The sequence below is a fragment of the Scatophagus argus genome, chromosome 2 (genome assembly GCF_020382885.2).
Source record: "Scatophagus argus isolate fScaArg1 chromosome 2, fScaArg1.pri, whole genome shotgun sequence".
In the NCBI taxonomy this organism is placed as follows: domain Eukaryota; kingdom Metazoa; phylum Chordata; class Actinopteri; family Scatophagidae; genus Scatophagus; species Scatophagus argus.
Window position 1 is genome coordinate 581,902 of NC_058494.1, and position 18,473 is coordinate 600,374.

General features: G+C 40.3%; 1 protein-coding gene across 2 annotated transcripts; it reads right to left on the minus strand.

The window, feature by feature from the left end:
* Positions 1 to 1,772: 1,772 nt before the first annotated feature.
* On the minus strand, positions 1,773 to 18,471 carry fbxo8 (F-box protein 8). Of its 2 annotated transcripts, none has more exons than XM_046399596.1 (8): positions 18,110 to 18,471; positions 15,268 to 15,367; positions 12,108 to 12,191; positions 8,845 to 8,989; positions 8,349 to 8,475; positions 7,978 to 8,096; positions 7,507 to 7,703; positions 1,773 to 3,387 (listed from the first exon to the last, which is right to left on the minus strand). In XM_046399596.1, exons 2-8 carry the CDS (start codon positions 15,365 to 15,367, stop codon positions 3,200 to 3,202), a joined length of 960 nt encoding a protein of 319 aa, XP_046255552.1. In that variant the 5' UTR covers positions 18,110 to 18,471; the 3' UTR covers positions 1,773 to 3,199. The 2 variants fall into 2 exon arrangements, with proteins under 2 accessions (XP_046255552.1, XP_046255542.1); XM_046399586.1 differs by having other exon boundaries at positions 1,774 to 3,387; positions 15,268 to 15,372; positions 18,110 to 18,469.
* Positions 18,472 to 18,473: the final 2 nt, after the last annotated feature.

An 18,473-nucleotide genomic window follows, 5' to 3' on the forward strand; every position in this document is an offset into this window, starting at 1 on the left:
TCTCTGCCCTCTGCTCTCTTTTCATTTGCAGTATATAAACCAAACACCACCCAGGGACAGGTCATTCTCTCTCTCTCTCTCTCTCACTCTCTCACACACACACAGGTCCAGTGTCAAAGGTCATACTGTGTCTGGAGAGGATTTACTGTTTTGGCTGTTTGACCTCATACAAATTTACGCACACACACAGGTTTGCACACCTATCATTGTTAAAACATTGCACTGACTTTCATTCATTTTGTACAACCTAATTGACACCTGAGAAATTACATTTTGCCCCATTAGGACCAGTCTTTGGTTTGTGTGTATACACACGTATACGCACACATACACACATACTTATACTCATACACATACTAATGCACATACTTGTGCATTTATCTATTCAAGAAAAATCATTAGTATTTAAGAGTTGCAAAAGTAAATTAACTTTTGTTTCAGTATCTGGAGTGACCCCCTTGCACAGCAATAGCAACTAAACGTTTCGGGTAACAGTTGATCAATTGTCCACAACGTCTCCAAGGAATTCTAGCCCATTCCTCGGTAGAAAACCCCTTCACTTCTGAGATGTTGTTTGGTTTCCTCACATGAACCACTGGTTTCAGGTCCTTCCACAACATTACTTGGATTAAGGTTGAGACTTTGTCTTGGCCATTCCAAAACATTAATTTTGTTCTTCTTTACGCATCTTTTTTAGAACTATTTGTGTGCTTCAGGTTGTTGAATTACTGCATGACCCAGTTTCTCCTGATATTCAGCTCACAGACAGATGCTGTGACATTTTCCTTTTGAATTCATTGGTATAATTCAGAATTCTTTGTTCCATTGACGATAGCAAGTTGTTCTGGCCCAAATGCAGCAAAACAGGCCTTTAGTTACTTGCAGTTACCTTTGTGACCTTTCAGGCTATAACACATGTAGCTTTTGCAGTGATCTTTGTTGGTCAACCACTCCAGGAGAGGGCAGCGGTGGTCATGAATCCCCTCCATTTGTGCACAATCTGCCTGAGTGTGGATTTGTGGCGTCCAAACTCTTCAGAGATGGATGGCAACAACAACTCTTTTTCTGAGGTCCTCAGAAAGCTCTTTTGTCTGTGCCATCATACACTTCCACAAACATGTTGTTAAGATCAGACTTTGACTCCCTGTTTTGTTGTTGTTGTTTTTTTTTTTTTTACATAAAACACAGCACTGAATGACACCTGAATCTCAACCCATTAACTGGACACACCTCTGAACAGATGGACTCTGATGTGGCCTTCAAATCAGCTGCTAATCCTAGGAGGTCACATACTTTTGCAACTCACAGATACACTATATTGCCAAAAGTATTTGCATCTGCATCATCTGCTTGTACACGCACATGAAATTAAATGACATTCCATTCTGAATCCATAGGGTTTAATATGTCATCTGCCCACCTTTCTCAACTACAACAGCTTCAACTCTTCTAGGAAGACTTTCCACAAGGTTTATGGGCATTTTTGACCATTCTTCCAGAAATGCATTTGTGAGGTCAGATACTGATGTTGGACGAGAAGGCCTGGCTCGCAGTCCTCGCTCTAATTCATCCCAAAGGTTGGAGTTGAGGTCAGGACTCTGTGCAGGCCAGTCAAGTTCTTCCACACCAAACTCACTCATCCATGTCTTTATGGACCTTGCTTTGTGCACTGGCGCGTAGTCATGTTAGAACAGGAAGGGGCCATCCCCAAACTGTTCCCACAAAGTTGGGAGCATGGAATTGTCCAAAATCTCTTGGTATGCTGAAGCATTAAGAGTTCCTTTCACTGGAACTAAAGGGCCAAGCCCAGCTCCTGAAAGACAACCCCACACCATAATCCCCCCTCCACCAAACTTCACACTTGGCACAATGCAGTCAGACAAGTACCATTCTCCTGGCAACTGCCGAACCCAGACACATCCACCAGATTGCCAGACGGAGAAGGTGATTCATCACTCCAGAGAACGCGTCTCCAATGTTCTAAAGTCCAGTGGTGGTGTGCTTTACACCACTGCATCCGACGCTTTGCATTGCACTTGGTGATTTAAAGAATTTCCCTTCGGGGATAAATAAAAGAATTCTGATTCTGATGTATAGCTTGGATGCAGCTGCTCAGCCATGGAAGCCCATTCCATGAAGCTCTCTACGCACTGTTCTTGAGCTAATCTGAAGGCCACATGAAGTTTGGAGGTCTGTAGCGATTCAATCTGCAGAAAGTTGGCGACTTCTGTGCACTATGCACCTCAGCATCCGCTGGCCCCGCTCTGTCATTTTACGTGGCCTACCACTTTGTGGCTGAGTTGCTGTCGTGCCCAATAGCTTCCACTTTGCTATAATACCACTGAAAGTTGACTGTGGTATATTAAGTAGCAAGGAAATTTCACAACTGTAGTTGTTGCACAGGTGGCATCCTATCACAGTACCTGTAATTGTTTGTAGAAGCAGTCTGCATGCCTAGGTACTTGATTTTATACACCTGTGGCTATGGAAGTGATTGGAACACCTGAATTCAATTATTTGGATAGGTGAGTGAATACTTTTGGCAATATAGTGTATGTACTAATAATACTGGATCATTTTTCAGAATGAATAAATGCACAAGTATAATATTTCTGTCTCATTTTTTGATTGGGTTCGCTTTGTCTGCTTTAAGGGCTTATGTAAAAATCTGCTAATGTTTTGTGTTTTTAGGCAGTCTAGTTGAATCTTGACGATTAGACATTACGGTCATTATCACTGAAAGTGTATCAAATTCAATGGATTTGCAAAATATCTTCTGTGTACCTCTGTCATTAGTTACACTGGAAAACGTTATGAGTGATATTAGTGAGCGATTTTGTGTTAGCCTTGTATTAATGTTCTGTCACTTCCTAGAACAATGTTTGTCCTACTGGTGAACAACACTTGCAGCTCCTGTCCAACTCAGTATGGCTGTCCTGTCCAGCCTTTGACAGGCTGAGGACAGCGCTCCTCTTCTTCCTGGTCCCTCCACCAACCAGTGGTACCCATTCATCAGTGCAGTATCAGAGCTTGTCTTCGTGGCTCTGTTTTAAAACCTTTTCAGTCTTTATAGCTACTTGGTTTAAAAGACATTTCAGATTTGTCACACCTTTGATTGGAATCTAATAACATTTCTAATATTTGGTAGCACAGTCTCAGTGCAGTATGAAGATTTCTTCTGGACAGATGGTAAGTGGAGCTACGCTGCCACATGACCAATCAGGTATATGTTGTCATAGAGATGGCCTACGAAGTCTTCTGAGACATTATGTGCTGCTCGGCGAGTGTTCCTGATAAACTCCCTCTTGGACATTTTGTTTTTGACATGGGGACTGGTCAGGTCAATGGAAAGCAGGATCAGACTGTAGCACAGCACATACACCGCATCTGCAGAGACATAATAGTAAATCTTGATCAAACAGGATTGTTCTGTTTCTCACAAGCTCTGACAAAATGCTCAGCCATGTGGCACTGAAGAGAACAGGAAATTAGAGTGATCTGTTTGAAACAGGCAGTTAAAGCCTCAATTTCATTCAAAGAGACACAACCCTGTCATGAATTTCAAACAGGTCTTGTTAAAAATTTGTTCTCAGCTTCAACACTCCACACTACAAAATAAATGACAAATGATAAATGTGTCAGTTCAATTAAATTAAATTCAATTTCTTTATATAGCACCAAGTCACAACAACAGTTGCCTCATGACACTTTCCCATTAGAACAGGTGGAGACCAAACTCTTCATTTCGATTTTTAGAGAGATCCAATAAAACCCCCATGAGTAAGCACTTGGCGACAGTGGTGAGGAAAAACTTTCTTCCTTCCTCACCTAAATGAGTTCTGATAAACTCTAATCTGTTCACTTCTTTACCCAATCCTTTCCAGAGGGGATGAAGGGGTAAAGTAGCAGTGGAACGAAAAAGTTCACTTCATGAAGGGAACAATGCATCATTCTCTAACCCTTACATTAATCCTACTAATCACAGGGGTATAGCCAAAGAGTTAGATGAGATAGCATCAGGGATTGATTTCTGTATTGTCTGCTGACATTAACAAAGTCCTCAATTGGTAAATGCATGGCCCACTGGTGATACTGAAGCCAGGGACTACTTGAAAATAAATCTTTGACTGTTTCCCGCCTTACTTTGTGGTTGGGCTAATGGGTCAGAATTGTGGTGGCTTCAAATCACTTCTATTGCCACTACAGTTTTTGGCCTTCTGCCTGTAATGCTTAAAAATGGCAATATTTGATTATAGTCAGGATTGACCACATATTAATGGTCAAAAGAGGATGTCTCTGAATGGCATCACAATCAAATTGAAATTTTCAAGGATTCAAGGATTCAAGGAGCTTTATTGTCATTCCACACATGTAGAAACATGAGGTGGAACTTAGTTTCCAAATTAGTTTCCCTGGTCCCGGTATAAGCCCAATTACCTAACAAAATACCTAATGCAAATAAATATAAATATAAATTTTGACCTGTAACCCAGAAAAATGAAAATTTAATTATACTGCCTTGAACTCAGAATATATTTATGTGCTTCGGAGGACACCTCTTTCATTTTGACCAATTCTTGGCTATCCTCTAGCACCATCTTCAGGTCACACTGTCAACGTATACAGATGTGATCACAAGTAGTGTATAAGACCAGATGATTTTCATGTACCACAGATTTACAGTATTTGCGGATATTTTGGCCACATAACAAGAAACTTCAGGACAGAAATGCCAAAAAGGAGATGAGGATAGTTTTGGAAAATGGAGGTGATTCTGATTCTTAGTGCCAGGGTGGATCCAGCTTGGCTTTAAAGTGGATGTAGAGACACCTAAGATAAATGGCACATATATTAATTAATCACATATTAAATGACTCTTTCATCCAGTGCTTGTATATTAATACAGCCAAAACAATATCCAAATCCATCACACATTGTAAAGCCATTTAGACCATCACGCATCATGATGCCATTTCTTTCCTACCCTGTCCTACTGGTGCTGCAAAAATTCTGGATAATTCTGAGCTAAATATGAAATACTCTGAGTTTTGAAATACTGTGCCTTGCTATGTGAGCAAGTATGATTCAGATAATAATATCTCAGTTTTTTCCTTAGTCAAGGATCAAAATGTTACAGATATTATACATTGACAGGTTAGATCACAGTGACTCTAATATAACCAGTCCCAGTGCAAGTCTAAAGAAAAATAAAAATAAAAAAAATATGGGCCATTTCAGAAAGTATCAAGCAGTGGCATAACTTTCTCATTCAAATGCAAGGATACTTTTGTCTAATATTTAGTGGCTTCCACCCATCCTTTATAATGCAGGATTGTCCCATATACAAAAATTTGTTTATGGGACTTACTTGTGCACAATGTTTTAACATGCGTGAAATAAGATGAGGAAAATACAACCAAAAGAGCTCATGAGACATCGTGGGGAAGTATGAAATCATCGTTGCCCAGGATATGGAGAGTTTTTTTGCTGCTGTTTCTTTTTAATAGAAATAAATAAGTAACTACATACACAAGTAAGCAAGCAAGTAAATATGCCTATGAAATAAAATATGTCCATGAACTAAATCCTGAAAAAAAGGAGATAAGTATATAAATAAATGTTAATATGACTATATAAATGATTCAGTATACTTATATTCTAATATATAAACCGGAATAAGCTGAATCCACTCTCCCAAAAAATGGAGCCTCCAACCTTATCCCGGTTCCTCCCACAGATTCTCGATCAGACTGGTATCTTTGGAGTCTGCGGACCGCTGTTTTGTTCCTGAGACATTCCTGACCTGTTTTCAAAATGTGATGAGGTACGTTGTCCAGTTGGGAGGAGGCTGCTGATGAGAAGAGCTGCTGCCAAGGGGGGGGGGGGGGGGGTCTGCAATATTTAGGTGGTTGGTGTGTGTCGAAGAAAATCTACATGATGGCCAGAACCCAAGGTTCAAACACTGCATTGTAAATATGATTAGTTTTATTCACTTCACCTGTCAGTAGTTTTAATGTTGTGGCTGATTGGTGTATTTCCCAGTTCTTTTTATATCCACCTGTTATATGCAAATGAAAGGGCATGGCTATCTCAAAAAAGCAAGAGCACCAGTCACCTTATTATAAGCAGCACAGCAGGAATCAAACAGTAGACTTGTGTGGACAATATGGAAGATGTTGTTGGCTCTGACTAATAACTTTATGTTCAGAATACTGTAGTTTCAAACCAACGTAGTTCACTTTAAACGTATGGGCTTTCCGTACTCGCAGTTTTGCACATGCACAGTAGTTACGAGTAATTACGTGTTATCTGTATACTTAGTTGGCAAAAACAACATAATTAATATTGTTGAAGTTCCCTCAATCAGAAAAGCTTAACATTTTCTTTCCAGTTGTAAGGATTAAAATAATTGCCTCTATTTGTTTGTTGAAGCAGGCAGCACTTCCACTAATTTCAGACATGAAGGGGACTATAACATTTAAAGGGGATTCAACCTTACCGGATAATCAAATGAAAAGAGATTTGCAAACCAAGATTTAATTTTTATGTATTGTAAAGTGCTGGAGAGAGGTGGGATTTTCCCAGTAGGCTCCGGGACAGTGTGTGTTTAAGATTTGTGGACCTAAGTAAGCTGTTTTCTATGTTGCCATATATGCTATCCATACACACTTTTGCTGTTCTTTGCATAAGTTCTGCAGTTTTCTTAGTAAGTTAGTAAGTTGCAGTTGCTTTGTGTGGAAGAGGGCATTTTCTTGTAACCACAAATTAAGCTGTGTTTACCGTTAGTAAGTTTGAGTTTTAACATAGATTTAGAACATCACTGAAACTTGTACGTGTTAAGTAAATTGAACTTAATCATGTAAAATTAATTTCACTTGTCAGTAAATTCAAGATAAAGTTAATTTAACATAACTTTGTGCTCTCCTTCTCTCTCTCTCTCTTTCTCTCTCAATCCAACTGGGGTCTGCTCTGAGGTTTCTGACTTCTAAAAGGCAGTTTTTCCTTGACGCTGTCACCAAGTGCTTGCTCAAGGGGGAATGTTGGGCTCTCTGTATTACAATTTAATTAAAGAGTTTGGTGTAGACCTGCTCTAATTGGAAAGTGTCATGAGATAACTTTTACTGTGAATCTGCACTATATAAATAAATTGAATTGAATTGAAAATATAGCCTTTAATTAAAACAGTTCTGTTAGATTTACTTTAACATAGTGTTACAATTCATTTTAGATAGCTTTTCTCATTTAAATAATCAAGTTTTGTGGGACTGGTTGACATAACTAGATTAGGTAAATACATAGCATTTGATTTCTTAGAGTGTACACTGTTACTAGCTTGTAATGTGTTTTGAATCATCATGTTGTGGTCAGCTACATCATGTCATTATCCCAGATGCACATCTTGACAGTTATCTAAGCATATAAGCAGAAGACCTGTCCCATTGCATTGTGCGGGTGTTTGTGTGTGGTTCACTATATGGTTTACTATATGTGTATGTCAGTACTAACCAGGATTAAGGCCCAGCTCTCGGACAAGACCAGGGTTACAGGTACAAAACCTGTGGCTGAACTTGGTGATGAGGGTTTCCAGATACTCTCCTCTCTCCTCTGGTGCATGAATATGTCTGAAGAAATCTCGTAAAGCATTGGGGAGGAACTGGTTACTGAAGTTATGTAAGGTCACCAACTCGTCCAGGACATCCCGCCTGCACAAATACAGACATGAGTGGCAAGAAAGTAACAAACTTTTTCAATGTATAGGGAGATAATGAAAACGGCTGAGTTAGAAAAAGAAGAAAAGAGCATTAATAATACGTATTTAAACTAATAGTAGACACACCAAAGAAACACCACTCCACTATCCACCACACTTTCTTCAGGCCATATAAAATAACTGTTGTCACAATAGTATCCAGTGTAAAAAATGCCAAGTGGTATGTTTTCTGGGCATTGTGTATGTCTTTCTGTCTCTGTGTTAACCTCTCATCCAGGTAAATCCTCAGCATCTTCCAGTTGAGCCGTCTAGTGTAGAAGATGAACTTAGCCAGCTCAGTCGGATGATCCACTAGTATGCCTTTAGACATGAAATAACTGATACCCTACATACACACAAAAAAAGAGAGAATCATATATCTTCTGAGCATAGGTCTAACCAAGTTAGACCTACTTTGTTAATCCATCTAAATATCCAGACACACCCAAGCTGAAACTTTAATGTTGAAGTGATAGGTAGCTCCAAATAATTATATCATCAAATATATAATTTTGTAGTGACCTCTTGATGCACACACACAGGTACATTGCAGAAACTATGAAGGACTACAGATCTTGAATGTCTGAGCACGTGTTACCTCCTGTGGGTTAGCATTAAATGTCAGGCTTCCTTCATCTAGTTGTAGATATAGTCTTCTATATGAGAAACCAGCAGGTAGTTTTCTGTTGTAGATGGAGCAGTGTCCCCATGTGGACTTGCACAGCCTGATGGATCAACACACATTGGTTACATAATAGAGACAAATAACAGACACTATAGAATTTGATGATATATATGTAGCAAAAAAGGTTTGCCACAGACAACGAAAGACAAAGACAGCAGTTGACAAAAACAATAGCTTAGTAGTCAGCACTTGGACAAAACATGTTTATTTTCAAGACCACAACCTTTCTGTCTCCTAAGTCTATCTGTCATTATTTATTTTGTGAGTCAGTTTAGCAGGTCAGACGATACAGATGATCAGAATTATTGATGGGAACCAACATGCATTTATGAACCTCAATCACCATCTCATTACTTTGATCACAACAACAGAGAATATACATACAGAAAGTACAGGTAAATGTCCTTACCCCTGCCACAAATATTCGTCATTTCCCAAGTCCTGCCACACACAGCTAGCCAGGCACAGATCAGTAGCATTCAGGTATGACAGTATGGTGATGCTTAATTCAGGTGGCAACATCTCCAAATCTATAAAACCATGCTGTTCTTTACCTGAAGTCACCAGCAAAAAAGAAGGGAGGAGACAAAAATAGAAAACAGGCTAAAACCTTAATTTCAAAAAAGTTGGGATACCATATAAAAATGTAATTTAAAAAAGAATGCAATCATTTGCAAATTAACTATGTTTACTGACAATGGTTTTCCAAAGTGTTCCCAACCCTGTGTGGCAATATCCTTGTACAATCATATAATAAGACGTGAACCTCACCACGTTCTTGCTTTTGAATGACTGAACCTCGAGGATGACCCTCTCATACCCAATCCTGATACTATCACCTATTATCAATGAACCTATTTACATGGGGGATTTTCCCAAACGGGTGTTTTTCTCTGAGCGTTCTGCAACTTTCACCATCTTTAGTGGCCACTTTCCCAACTTTTTTGGAACAGAAGTATGTTTTTACAAAAATCAATGCAGTTGATTATTCTGTGTTCACTGTTGTCAAATGAGCATGTTAAAAGAAATTAGCAAATTATCATCTTCTTTTTTTTAATTTTTGCACAGTTTACACAGCATCACAATTGTTTTGGAATTGGGGTCGTAAGTGAAACATACACTGAATTGCCAAAAGTATTCGCACATCTGCCTTTACACACATATGAACTTAAGTGACATCCCATTTTTAATCCATAGGGTTTAATATGACATCTGCCCACCCTTTGCAGCTATAACAGCTTCAACTCTTGTGGGAAGACTTTCCACAAGGTTTAGGATTGTGATTAAGGGAATTTATGACCATTCTTCCAGAAGCGCATTTGTGAGGTCACACAATGATACTGGACCAAAAGGCTTGGCTCGCACTCCTCGCTCTAATTCATCCCAAAGGTGTTCTATCGGGTTGAGGTCAGGACTGTGCAGGCCAGTCAAGTTCTCCACACCAAACTCGCTCATCCATGTCTTTATGGACCTTGCTTTGTACACTGGTGCAATATGTTGTTAACTGCCACAGTCGTTCATGATTGCTTTGGTAAAAAAACGTTGGGGTGAGATTGTTCATTTCTAAAGGGTGGGGCAAGTAAGCGACAAGCTCCTGACCGAGCAGTGTGGCATCCTCACTAAACTGTTACTGGGAGATTTGGTTTTGGTAGACCATGGATTCAACATTGGGGATGAAGTTGAACTACTGTGTGCCAAGGTGATATGTCAGTCACAGAAAAATCTCCTCACCTGTTACTTGCTCATATGGCGACAAACACCAGGCCTGCACTTTACAAAGAAAGCTAATAACACTATGCCTGATGACGATAATAAATATTGTGGTACAATGGGAATATATGAAACTATATTCCAACTACTTTAATTTAATATTAAAAAATAGCCATAAGAAGTCCTCTGTGAGACCATGTGCCATTTACTCAAGCAATAATGTCTGAACACTTGTTTTAAAGTCTTTTCAGTTTATTACAAACATTCTTGTGCAGTGCAATGACACTGTTAGAGTTCCAGTAACAGTCAGATAAGATGCCAACAGCAAAAGACTGCGTGCAAACAGATAAATATCACTGCAAATTAGGTAATTCCTAAATTCTTCGACGGTGTAATAACTAACGCCATTGACGAGATAGAGGACAAACTCAGCTTCAGACAATCGTGGCATTTATATCCATTGTCCAGTCAACGTGCTCATACGGATCGATTCCACCAAATTTACTAACTTTTTTCAAGGAAAATATTTTGGAACAGGGTCCATCTTGTCTTGGTACGGTCCATTTTGTCCATGCTCTCTTTCTGTCTCTCGCAGCACTGTATCTAGCGCGAAGTGATGTAAACAAAAAACTTTTGCCCACAAAAATGGTGGCACACAAGTGAAGTTGAGCACGCGGGGTTGAGGAAGACGGAGGGAAAGTCGCATTGTAAGCGTGCGGCAGTCTGCCTGAGCACGGAGGAAGATATTTTTTTGAGCACAGAATTGATTTTTGTCTGCTCAACCATGTTTTGTGCGCTCAATTTAATTTTTTGCGCTCAAAATTTTCCTGTGTGTCAGAATTGTGGCATGAATATAATTCCATACAAAATCTCTTGGTATGTTGAAGCATTCAGAGTTCCTTTCACTGGAACAAAAGGGCCAAGCCCAGCTCCTAAAAAACGTACCCCACACCACCAAACTTCACACTTGGCACAATGCAGTCAGACAAGTACTGTTCTCCTGGCAACCGCCAAACTCAGACTTGTCCATCAGATTGCCAGATGAAGAAGCATGATTTGTCCAGAGAATGCGTCTCCACTCCTCTAAAGCCCAATGGCGGCATGCTTTACACTACTGCATCCAATGCTTTGCATTGCACTAGGTGATGTACAGCTTGGATGCAGCTGCTCAGCCATGGAAATCCATTCCATGAAGCTCTCTACGCACTGTTCTTGAGCTAATCTAAAGGCCGCATGAAGTTTGGAGGTCTGTAGCGACTGACTCTGCATGAAGTTGGCGACCTTTGCGCACCATGCACCTCAGCATCCGCTGACCTCACTCTGTCATTTTACGTGGCTTATCTCTTCGTGGCTGAGTTGCTGTCATTCCCAATCCCTTCCACTTTGTTATAATACCACTGACAGTTGACTGTGGAATATTTAGTAGCAAGAAAATTTCTTCTTGCACAGGGGGCATCCTATCACAGCACCACGCTGGAATTCACTGAGCTCCTGAGAGCAGTCCATTCTTTCACATGTTTGTAGAAGCAGTCGGCATGCCTAGGTGCTTGATTTTACACACCTGTGGCCATGAAAGTGAATACGTTTGGCAATATAGTGTTTGTACAATTTAAATTTGTGCTTTCCCCCTGACTTGTGAATGCGTGCTGCAACAGAGAAGAGAGAAACTGCCACTACATAATCTAAAACACACACTAGGCAGGTATTTAAGATCTTAAGAAATATATAAGATTTTTATTTAATATAAAATTTTATTCTCCCAGTCAAAATTACCATCATTTCGCTTCCTAACTATGCTGACTGTCTGCACACACCATCATAATTAATAATGGAAAGGATAGGGGCAATAATACTGAATAAGAATATAGTCAGAATATTTAAGATTAGCAAGCAGTATGGTTACACAGTGATGACACAATGTTAGCAAAAATTATGTGCTTAGCCTGGGTTTTGGGTTCATACATCCCATGCGTGCTCTCAGCAGATGGTAGATGTCAGGGCCATAACAGTGCTGGGGACCTCTTTTCTGGTGACCTCCATTTCTCCCTAAGAAAAAAAAAAGACAGGATATTTAATTCATTGATATATATGCTCTGTGTAGGCCACACCTCGTAGTTCCACACAGTTTCTGCTGGATGACACTCCTGCTACGGTAAGCGTCCTACGTCACTTCCTGTTGTTGTGTGTTACTGGTGTTACGACCAGCTCTGTACTGCTCTTTGATTTAACCTCGCTTAAGTTGTTCGGCTATCCACTACAGCTAGTAATTTCACACTGTTACTTTAAACGCCTGTTCGAGTCAAACACTTATTCAATCACTTTAGCGATTTTCACACTAAAGCGAGTGTATGGTTGAGCCTTCCTTAAACTCCACTAGCTAGCTTAGCCTGTTTATTAGCGATGGCTTCTCTGTCTCCTTCTCCCTCTCCAGCTTAGTATGTCACGTTTAGCTATTCCTCAGCCTCATTTAGTGAAAATGGTAAATGTAAGAAATGTAGTTTACAGAGCTGGAGGCAAGGCTTAATGAATTAGAAACGCGGCTCCGCACCATGCTGTAGTTAGCCAGCTCCCATTAGCTGGTGCAGACAGATCTAGTGTAGCTACTTCTAGCCGGCTCCCAGTAGCTCCCAAGCAGCCAGGAACCAGGGAGGCTGGGTGACTGTACAGATGAAGTATAGTCCTACACACAAACCCACACTTCACCCCCAACAGGTTCTCCCCACTCAGCAACACAGCCGCTGAGAAACCAACTCTTGGAACTGGCAGCTCTATCAGGAGAAACGTGAAGTTTGAGAAACCAACGATCATAGTTAAATGCATTCCTGGGGCCAGAGCGGGCGATGCTGAATCATATCTAAAACTGCTCGCTGAGGATAAGTGTACAGTAAAATAAGAATACACGTCGGCAGTAATGACACCTGGCTGCGCCAGTCGGAGGTCACTTCAGTTAATGCTGAATCGGTGTTTGCAAACACTATGTCAGACTCCGTAGTTTTCTCCGGACCCCTACCCAATCTGACCAGTGATGACATGTTTAGCTGCATGTCATCATTCAATTGCTGGCTGTCAAGGTGGTGGATTGGATTTTACAAGGATTTTACAGAGATTTTCTATTGGGTTTAGATCAGGACTTTGGGCTAGCCATTTCATTTCAAGGTTTTCAGTTTCAAGGAACTGCTTCCCGTTTTGGTAGGTGACAGGGGGCAGTGTTCTGCATGAAAATTGGCAGACCTTCTAGGGAAGACCTGGTCTCATTAGGAGAGACAGCATTCATCCCATGTTGGATGGAGCAGCTCTCATATCTAGAAATCTGAGTTTCTTATTAAACCAAAACCATGACAACCCAGAGTTGAGACCAGGAGGCAGAGTTGCAGTCCTCCACCTCTCTCTGCGCTCCCATTAGCACGCAAAATTCCATAGAGACTGTGTCTGTCCCTGGACCACCTAAATTAATTAAATCAAATACAAAAAGAGGAGTTATACAAAAAAAAATAAAGATTAACGCCAACACCTCCAGAATTAAATGTGGACTATAAAATGTTAGATCTCTATCATCTAAAGCTGTAGTTGTAAATTAATTAATATAAGATTATAATATAGATTTATTCTGTCTAACTGAAGCCTGGCTTCGGCCAGAAATATTTCAGCTTAAATGAATGCACTCGCCCCAGTTCCTCGAGACACTGGCCGAGGAGGTGGAGTTGCAGCCATGTTTTGACTCAGTCTAAAGCCTAAAATCAACTACCATTCATTCGAAAGCCTTATTCTTAGTCTTTCACACCCAAACTGGAAAACATAGGTTAAAACTGCCTTTTAGAAGGCAGAAACCTCAGAGCAGACCCCAGCTCAAGATGGGCGGCCATCTGCCTTGACCGGTTGGGTTGAGAGAGAGAGACAGAGAGAGAGAGAGAGAGAGAGAGAGAGAGCGGGAGACGGGGTGGGGCATGAGAGAAAGAAAAACTACTTAAGTCTGTGGACGGCACAACAGTAGTTGGCCTCATCAGGAACGGTGATGAGGCTGCCTACAGACATGAAGTAGACCAGCTGGTCCTCTGGTGTGGCCTGAACAACCTGGAGCTAAACCCATTCAAGACTGTGGAGATGACAGTGGACTTTAGAAAGAACCCACCCACCTTACCCCCCCTCACCATTCTCAACAACACAGTGTCTACTGTGGGCTCCTTTAAGTTCCTGGGAAGCACAATCGCCCGGGATCTCAAGTGGAAGTCCCACGTAGACCTCATCAGGAAAAAGGCCCAGCAGAGGTTGTACTTTCTGCGACAGCTGAAGAAGTTCAACCTGCCTCAAGAGCTGCTGACCATCTTTTAGACCTCCATCGTCCAGTCTGTTCTCTGCACTTACTGTTGCTTTTTAAAGCTGTTAATGGTCCGGCTCCATCTTACATAAAGGACCTTTTAATTCCATATGAGCCTGAACACAGCCTGAGATCCTCTGGCAAGGCCCACCTGTCAGTCTCCAAATCCCAGCTAGTCACTAAGGGTGACTGCGCTTTCGCTGTCCACGCCCCCAAACTCTGGAACTCCTTCCCAGAGGATCTCAGGCTCTGTGTCCTCTTTTAAATCTCTTCTTAAAACTCACTTTTATCGCTTGACTTTTCTTAGCTATTGATCCTATTAATCTCAACTTGTTATTTATTTATTAACTTTACCTTAATTTTTTTTGGGGGGGGGGGGGATTTTACTGTATTTTTATAATTAATTATTGTTTGTCCTTCTTAGGTTTGCAGATTTTTTTTTATTGTGAAGCACATGGTAACTGTGAGTTTTGAAAAGTGCTATATAAAGTTATTATTATTATTCTGATTCTGGGCAAATCTGTCATCTTCTGCATTTTGTGGAATCAAGGAACATATTGACAGTGATGATATTTTTTAAAAACAGGACAATATTTCAGTCTAGCCAAACTATAAAATAAGGTGAAAGTTTATTTATTGTATGGATTAAAATCCAGAACCTATTTTTTCTGTAAATAGTCTCATATTTTATCATAAATTAAAAGCAATAATATCAACCATTTCTGGTTGCGATGGTTACCAAGAAACAACAAAATCATGAGCCAAAAGTGATACTGACATTAAAAAAGACAGAAAAGTTAGGATTACCTTGCTCTTGTCCTCCTCCTTGGTCAGCTAGTCGGTCTGCAAACTCTTCCTGAAGCTGCTGCTGTTGTCTGGGAGGCAGCCCCCACAGTGCCTGTCCCATCTACACTGGAGATCAAAATTAAAGAACAATTTATGAACACCTGATTTTTCCCAAATAATGTAATCTTCATTGCTCAACATTTCAAGGATTTTTTCTTGTGGCCATACCATGCTACTAGAACAGTGTTTTACAAAATAACCAAGGCACTTCAACAAAAACCCTTTATTTTGCAGCAAACACGTGATTAAATTAGAGAACAGCAATGACTGTAGCACAGAGATAGATTACAGATAAATTATCTGAAGGTTACAACAGTCAACAATTAGTAGGAAGTGTACAGGTCGTTGCTTTGAATGACTTCAGCACATCTGCGGGGACAGGACATCACCAGTCTCTCACACTGCTCCGGTGTGATTATGGTACACCCTTCTTCCAATCTCTTCCACAGTTGGGTGACTGTAGTGGGTTCCTTGGTTCCTTGGATTTTACAGAGATTCTCTATTGGGTTTAGATTGGGGCTTTGGGCTGGCCATTTCATTTCAAGGTTTTCAGTTTCAAGGAACTGCTTCCCGTTTTGCTGTGTGACAGGGGGCAGTGTTCTGCATGAAAATTGCTGGCTGATTGGGTGAAGAACGCAGGGAAGGACCCACATGCTGTCGAAGAAGGTTCTAAACATTTGCATTCACTCTGCCATGTAGCTGTATAAGAGGCCCAACTCCTACGACAGAAAACATTCCCCAAACCATGACACTTCCTCCTCCACCTTTCACTGACTTCTTTCCACACTTTGGGTTCAGTCTTTCCCCAGTTTGACAACAAACATAATGTTTCCCATTGAACCCAAATTAAACTTGCTTTCATCACTAGTGAACTTTGGGCCAGTTCTCCTCTGTCCACACAACATGCTCCTCAGCAAAGGTTAGTCTAGCCTTTTGATTCTTTCTGCTAATGAGAGGTTTGGTCACTGCAGAGTGAGCTTTCAGTCCAAATGCTCTTAAATGTTAAGATACTGTACGACGAGACAGATCCTCACAATGTTCAGCTCTCTCCGCATTATCCTGTCCTCTCTTGCATTTGTCTTTCATGGGCGACCAGCTTTGTTGGGGGACATGAATGAGTTTGTGACGTTGTAAAGATGCAATATTCTAGAATGATCAACTTCTCTTGCTATGGCTGATAAATTCATCCCTTTGGCCTTCATCTGGACAACTTGTTGCTGGAGGGTTTCAGTCACTTTAGAACATCTCACCATCTTGCTAAGTAAGTGAAAACTGTAAAATTAGGCTGACAGTTAAATAGGGTTTGTCAGATAATTAAGGAAATTAGCACCAGGTGCACAAACTGATATCCCACAAAAAGCAGAATTGAAGTTTGCAAATCAAAATGTTTAGTAAGATTCTTTGATTATCTGCTGACACCTGAAAATACATCTGAAATAATAGTAAGCTTATAAAATCATCATTTATAGGGTACTTTCAACTGGAAGGTGGCTGGCTGAACATGAATTAGTTCAATTTGTGAATCAGTGTGTATCTTCAAGAAACGTCACTACTGAACAGCTATTTTTTGCAGTTATGCAAACCTACAAATAAATAACTGTAACTGTCACCACTGAAACAGAAAAACAGAAACAGGTGGTGAAGTTCTGGTACAAAGTTTTGGACAAAAAAAAGAAATAACACAAAAGCATTTTATTATACACTCGATGCCATGTTAAAATTCTGGAATGTGAAGTGGTTATGAGATAAGCCTACTTCAAGGGGCAGTCTGCAATTCTAGAAAATCAAAAGTTTGCTGATGTTAGGTCAACAGTCAATCAAATTATATCCCTCCCTTCAGTGCTCACGAGGCAACAAGTTGGTTGACTGGAATAGTGTATGCTTTGTCCAAGCCACTTTGTTTCCCATTTACAGAGCCAGGACTGTGTACGAACACCAGATACAGACTCCATTTGATTACATTTTGTCCCAAGGTCCCCCTTCTGACCAGAATTTTGCTTTAAGATGATGCTCTGTGCAAAACAGGCTTTATTGTAAGGTGTTTGCTGTACTGGAAAGAAAAAAAAAAATCAATGTCTCCTCAAAACCGTTGCTTTCAAGTGACTTGTAATCTGACGTTCAAGTATTGTGATCTATTCTTCACAGATATTCACTATGAAATGTGTCTACTATGCCCACATATGTGTAAAGTTTATGAATTAATGGTTATTCATTTTTATTTTGTTTAATTTTAAATACAAAAATCTGTAAGGTCATTTTTTGGTTACTAATTGACTGTTGGGTGTAAATTTGTAAGGTCGAGATTAGATCAGATCAGAAATCTGAGTTGATGAACTTTAGAATTAGCGTCGAGTTGCAAGTCGATTTATACGTGTGTGCCAATAAAAAGACAAAGCATTGCACCACCCAGCTGTCCTTTCCCTCTCACAGCCTGTCTGATGTCAATTGTGTTGCATGAACAAATCCATTACACTGTTGCACTGGAAGCGTTGAAAAGTCGAGCAAGCACTATACTTTGACCTGTAGACCCACCTAGGCTCACCATTGGCCACTTATATCATAACGACATTTTAAACAGAACGCCATTGGTTGAATTGGCTATCGCTCACAGTCTGGTTCTTACAAACATCAGCGTTAGCTTATCGAGCTTGTTAAAGTTTACAAAGACATTGTCCACCTACACTGGTTGATTTTGTTGCTCCATTACAGAACATTTATCCCGTTTTATTTACAACCATGGTGCAGCATGTCCCATTGAGTCACGTTACAATACAGCGCCATAATCCGAGCTAACGCAACCTACCTGAGTTCAGTGGTTCCTCTGTCAACCCAATCTGCACAAAAAAACAGCTGGAAATGTGGTGTCCCTCTCTTGGACGTATCCAATAGTCATTTCGTTTAGCCACGTTCAAAGAAAAGTAGAGCAGTTGCTTCTTTGGTTCAATGAGAAAGTTCCATAGTGTAATCTATTGCTAACACAACTGTGTGTTTTTAACCTCCTCCTATCACCTCAGCTCCTGCTCTTTCTCTTCTCTGTCGACACAAAAACAGATGAACTGAAATAAAAGTTTTAATTTTTCAACACTGTGCCATATCCTTTCATTTTAAATAAACACTACCCACGACAAAATGATCTAAACAAAATGGAAAAAGAAAGGTCCGTGCGT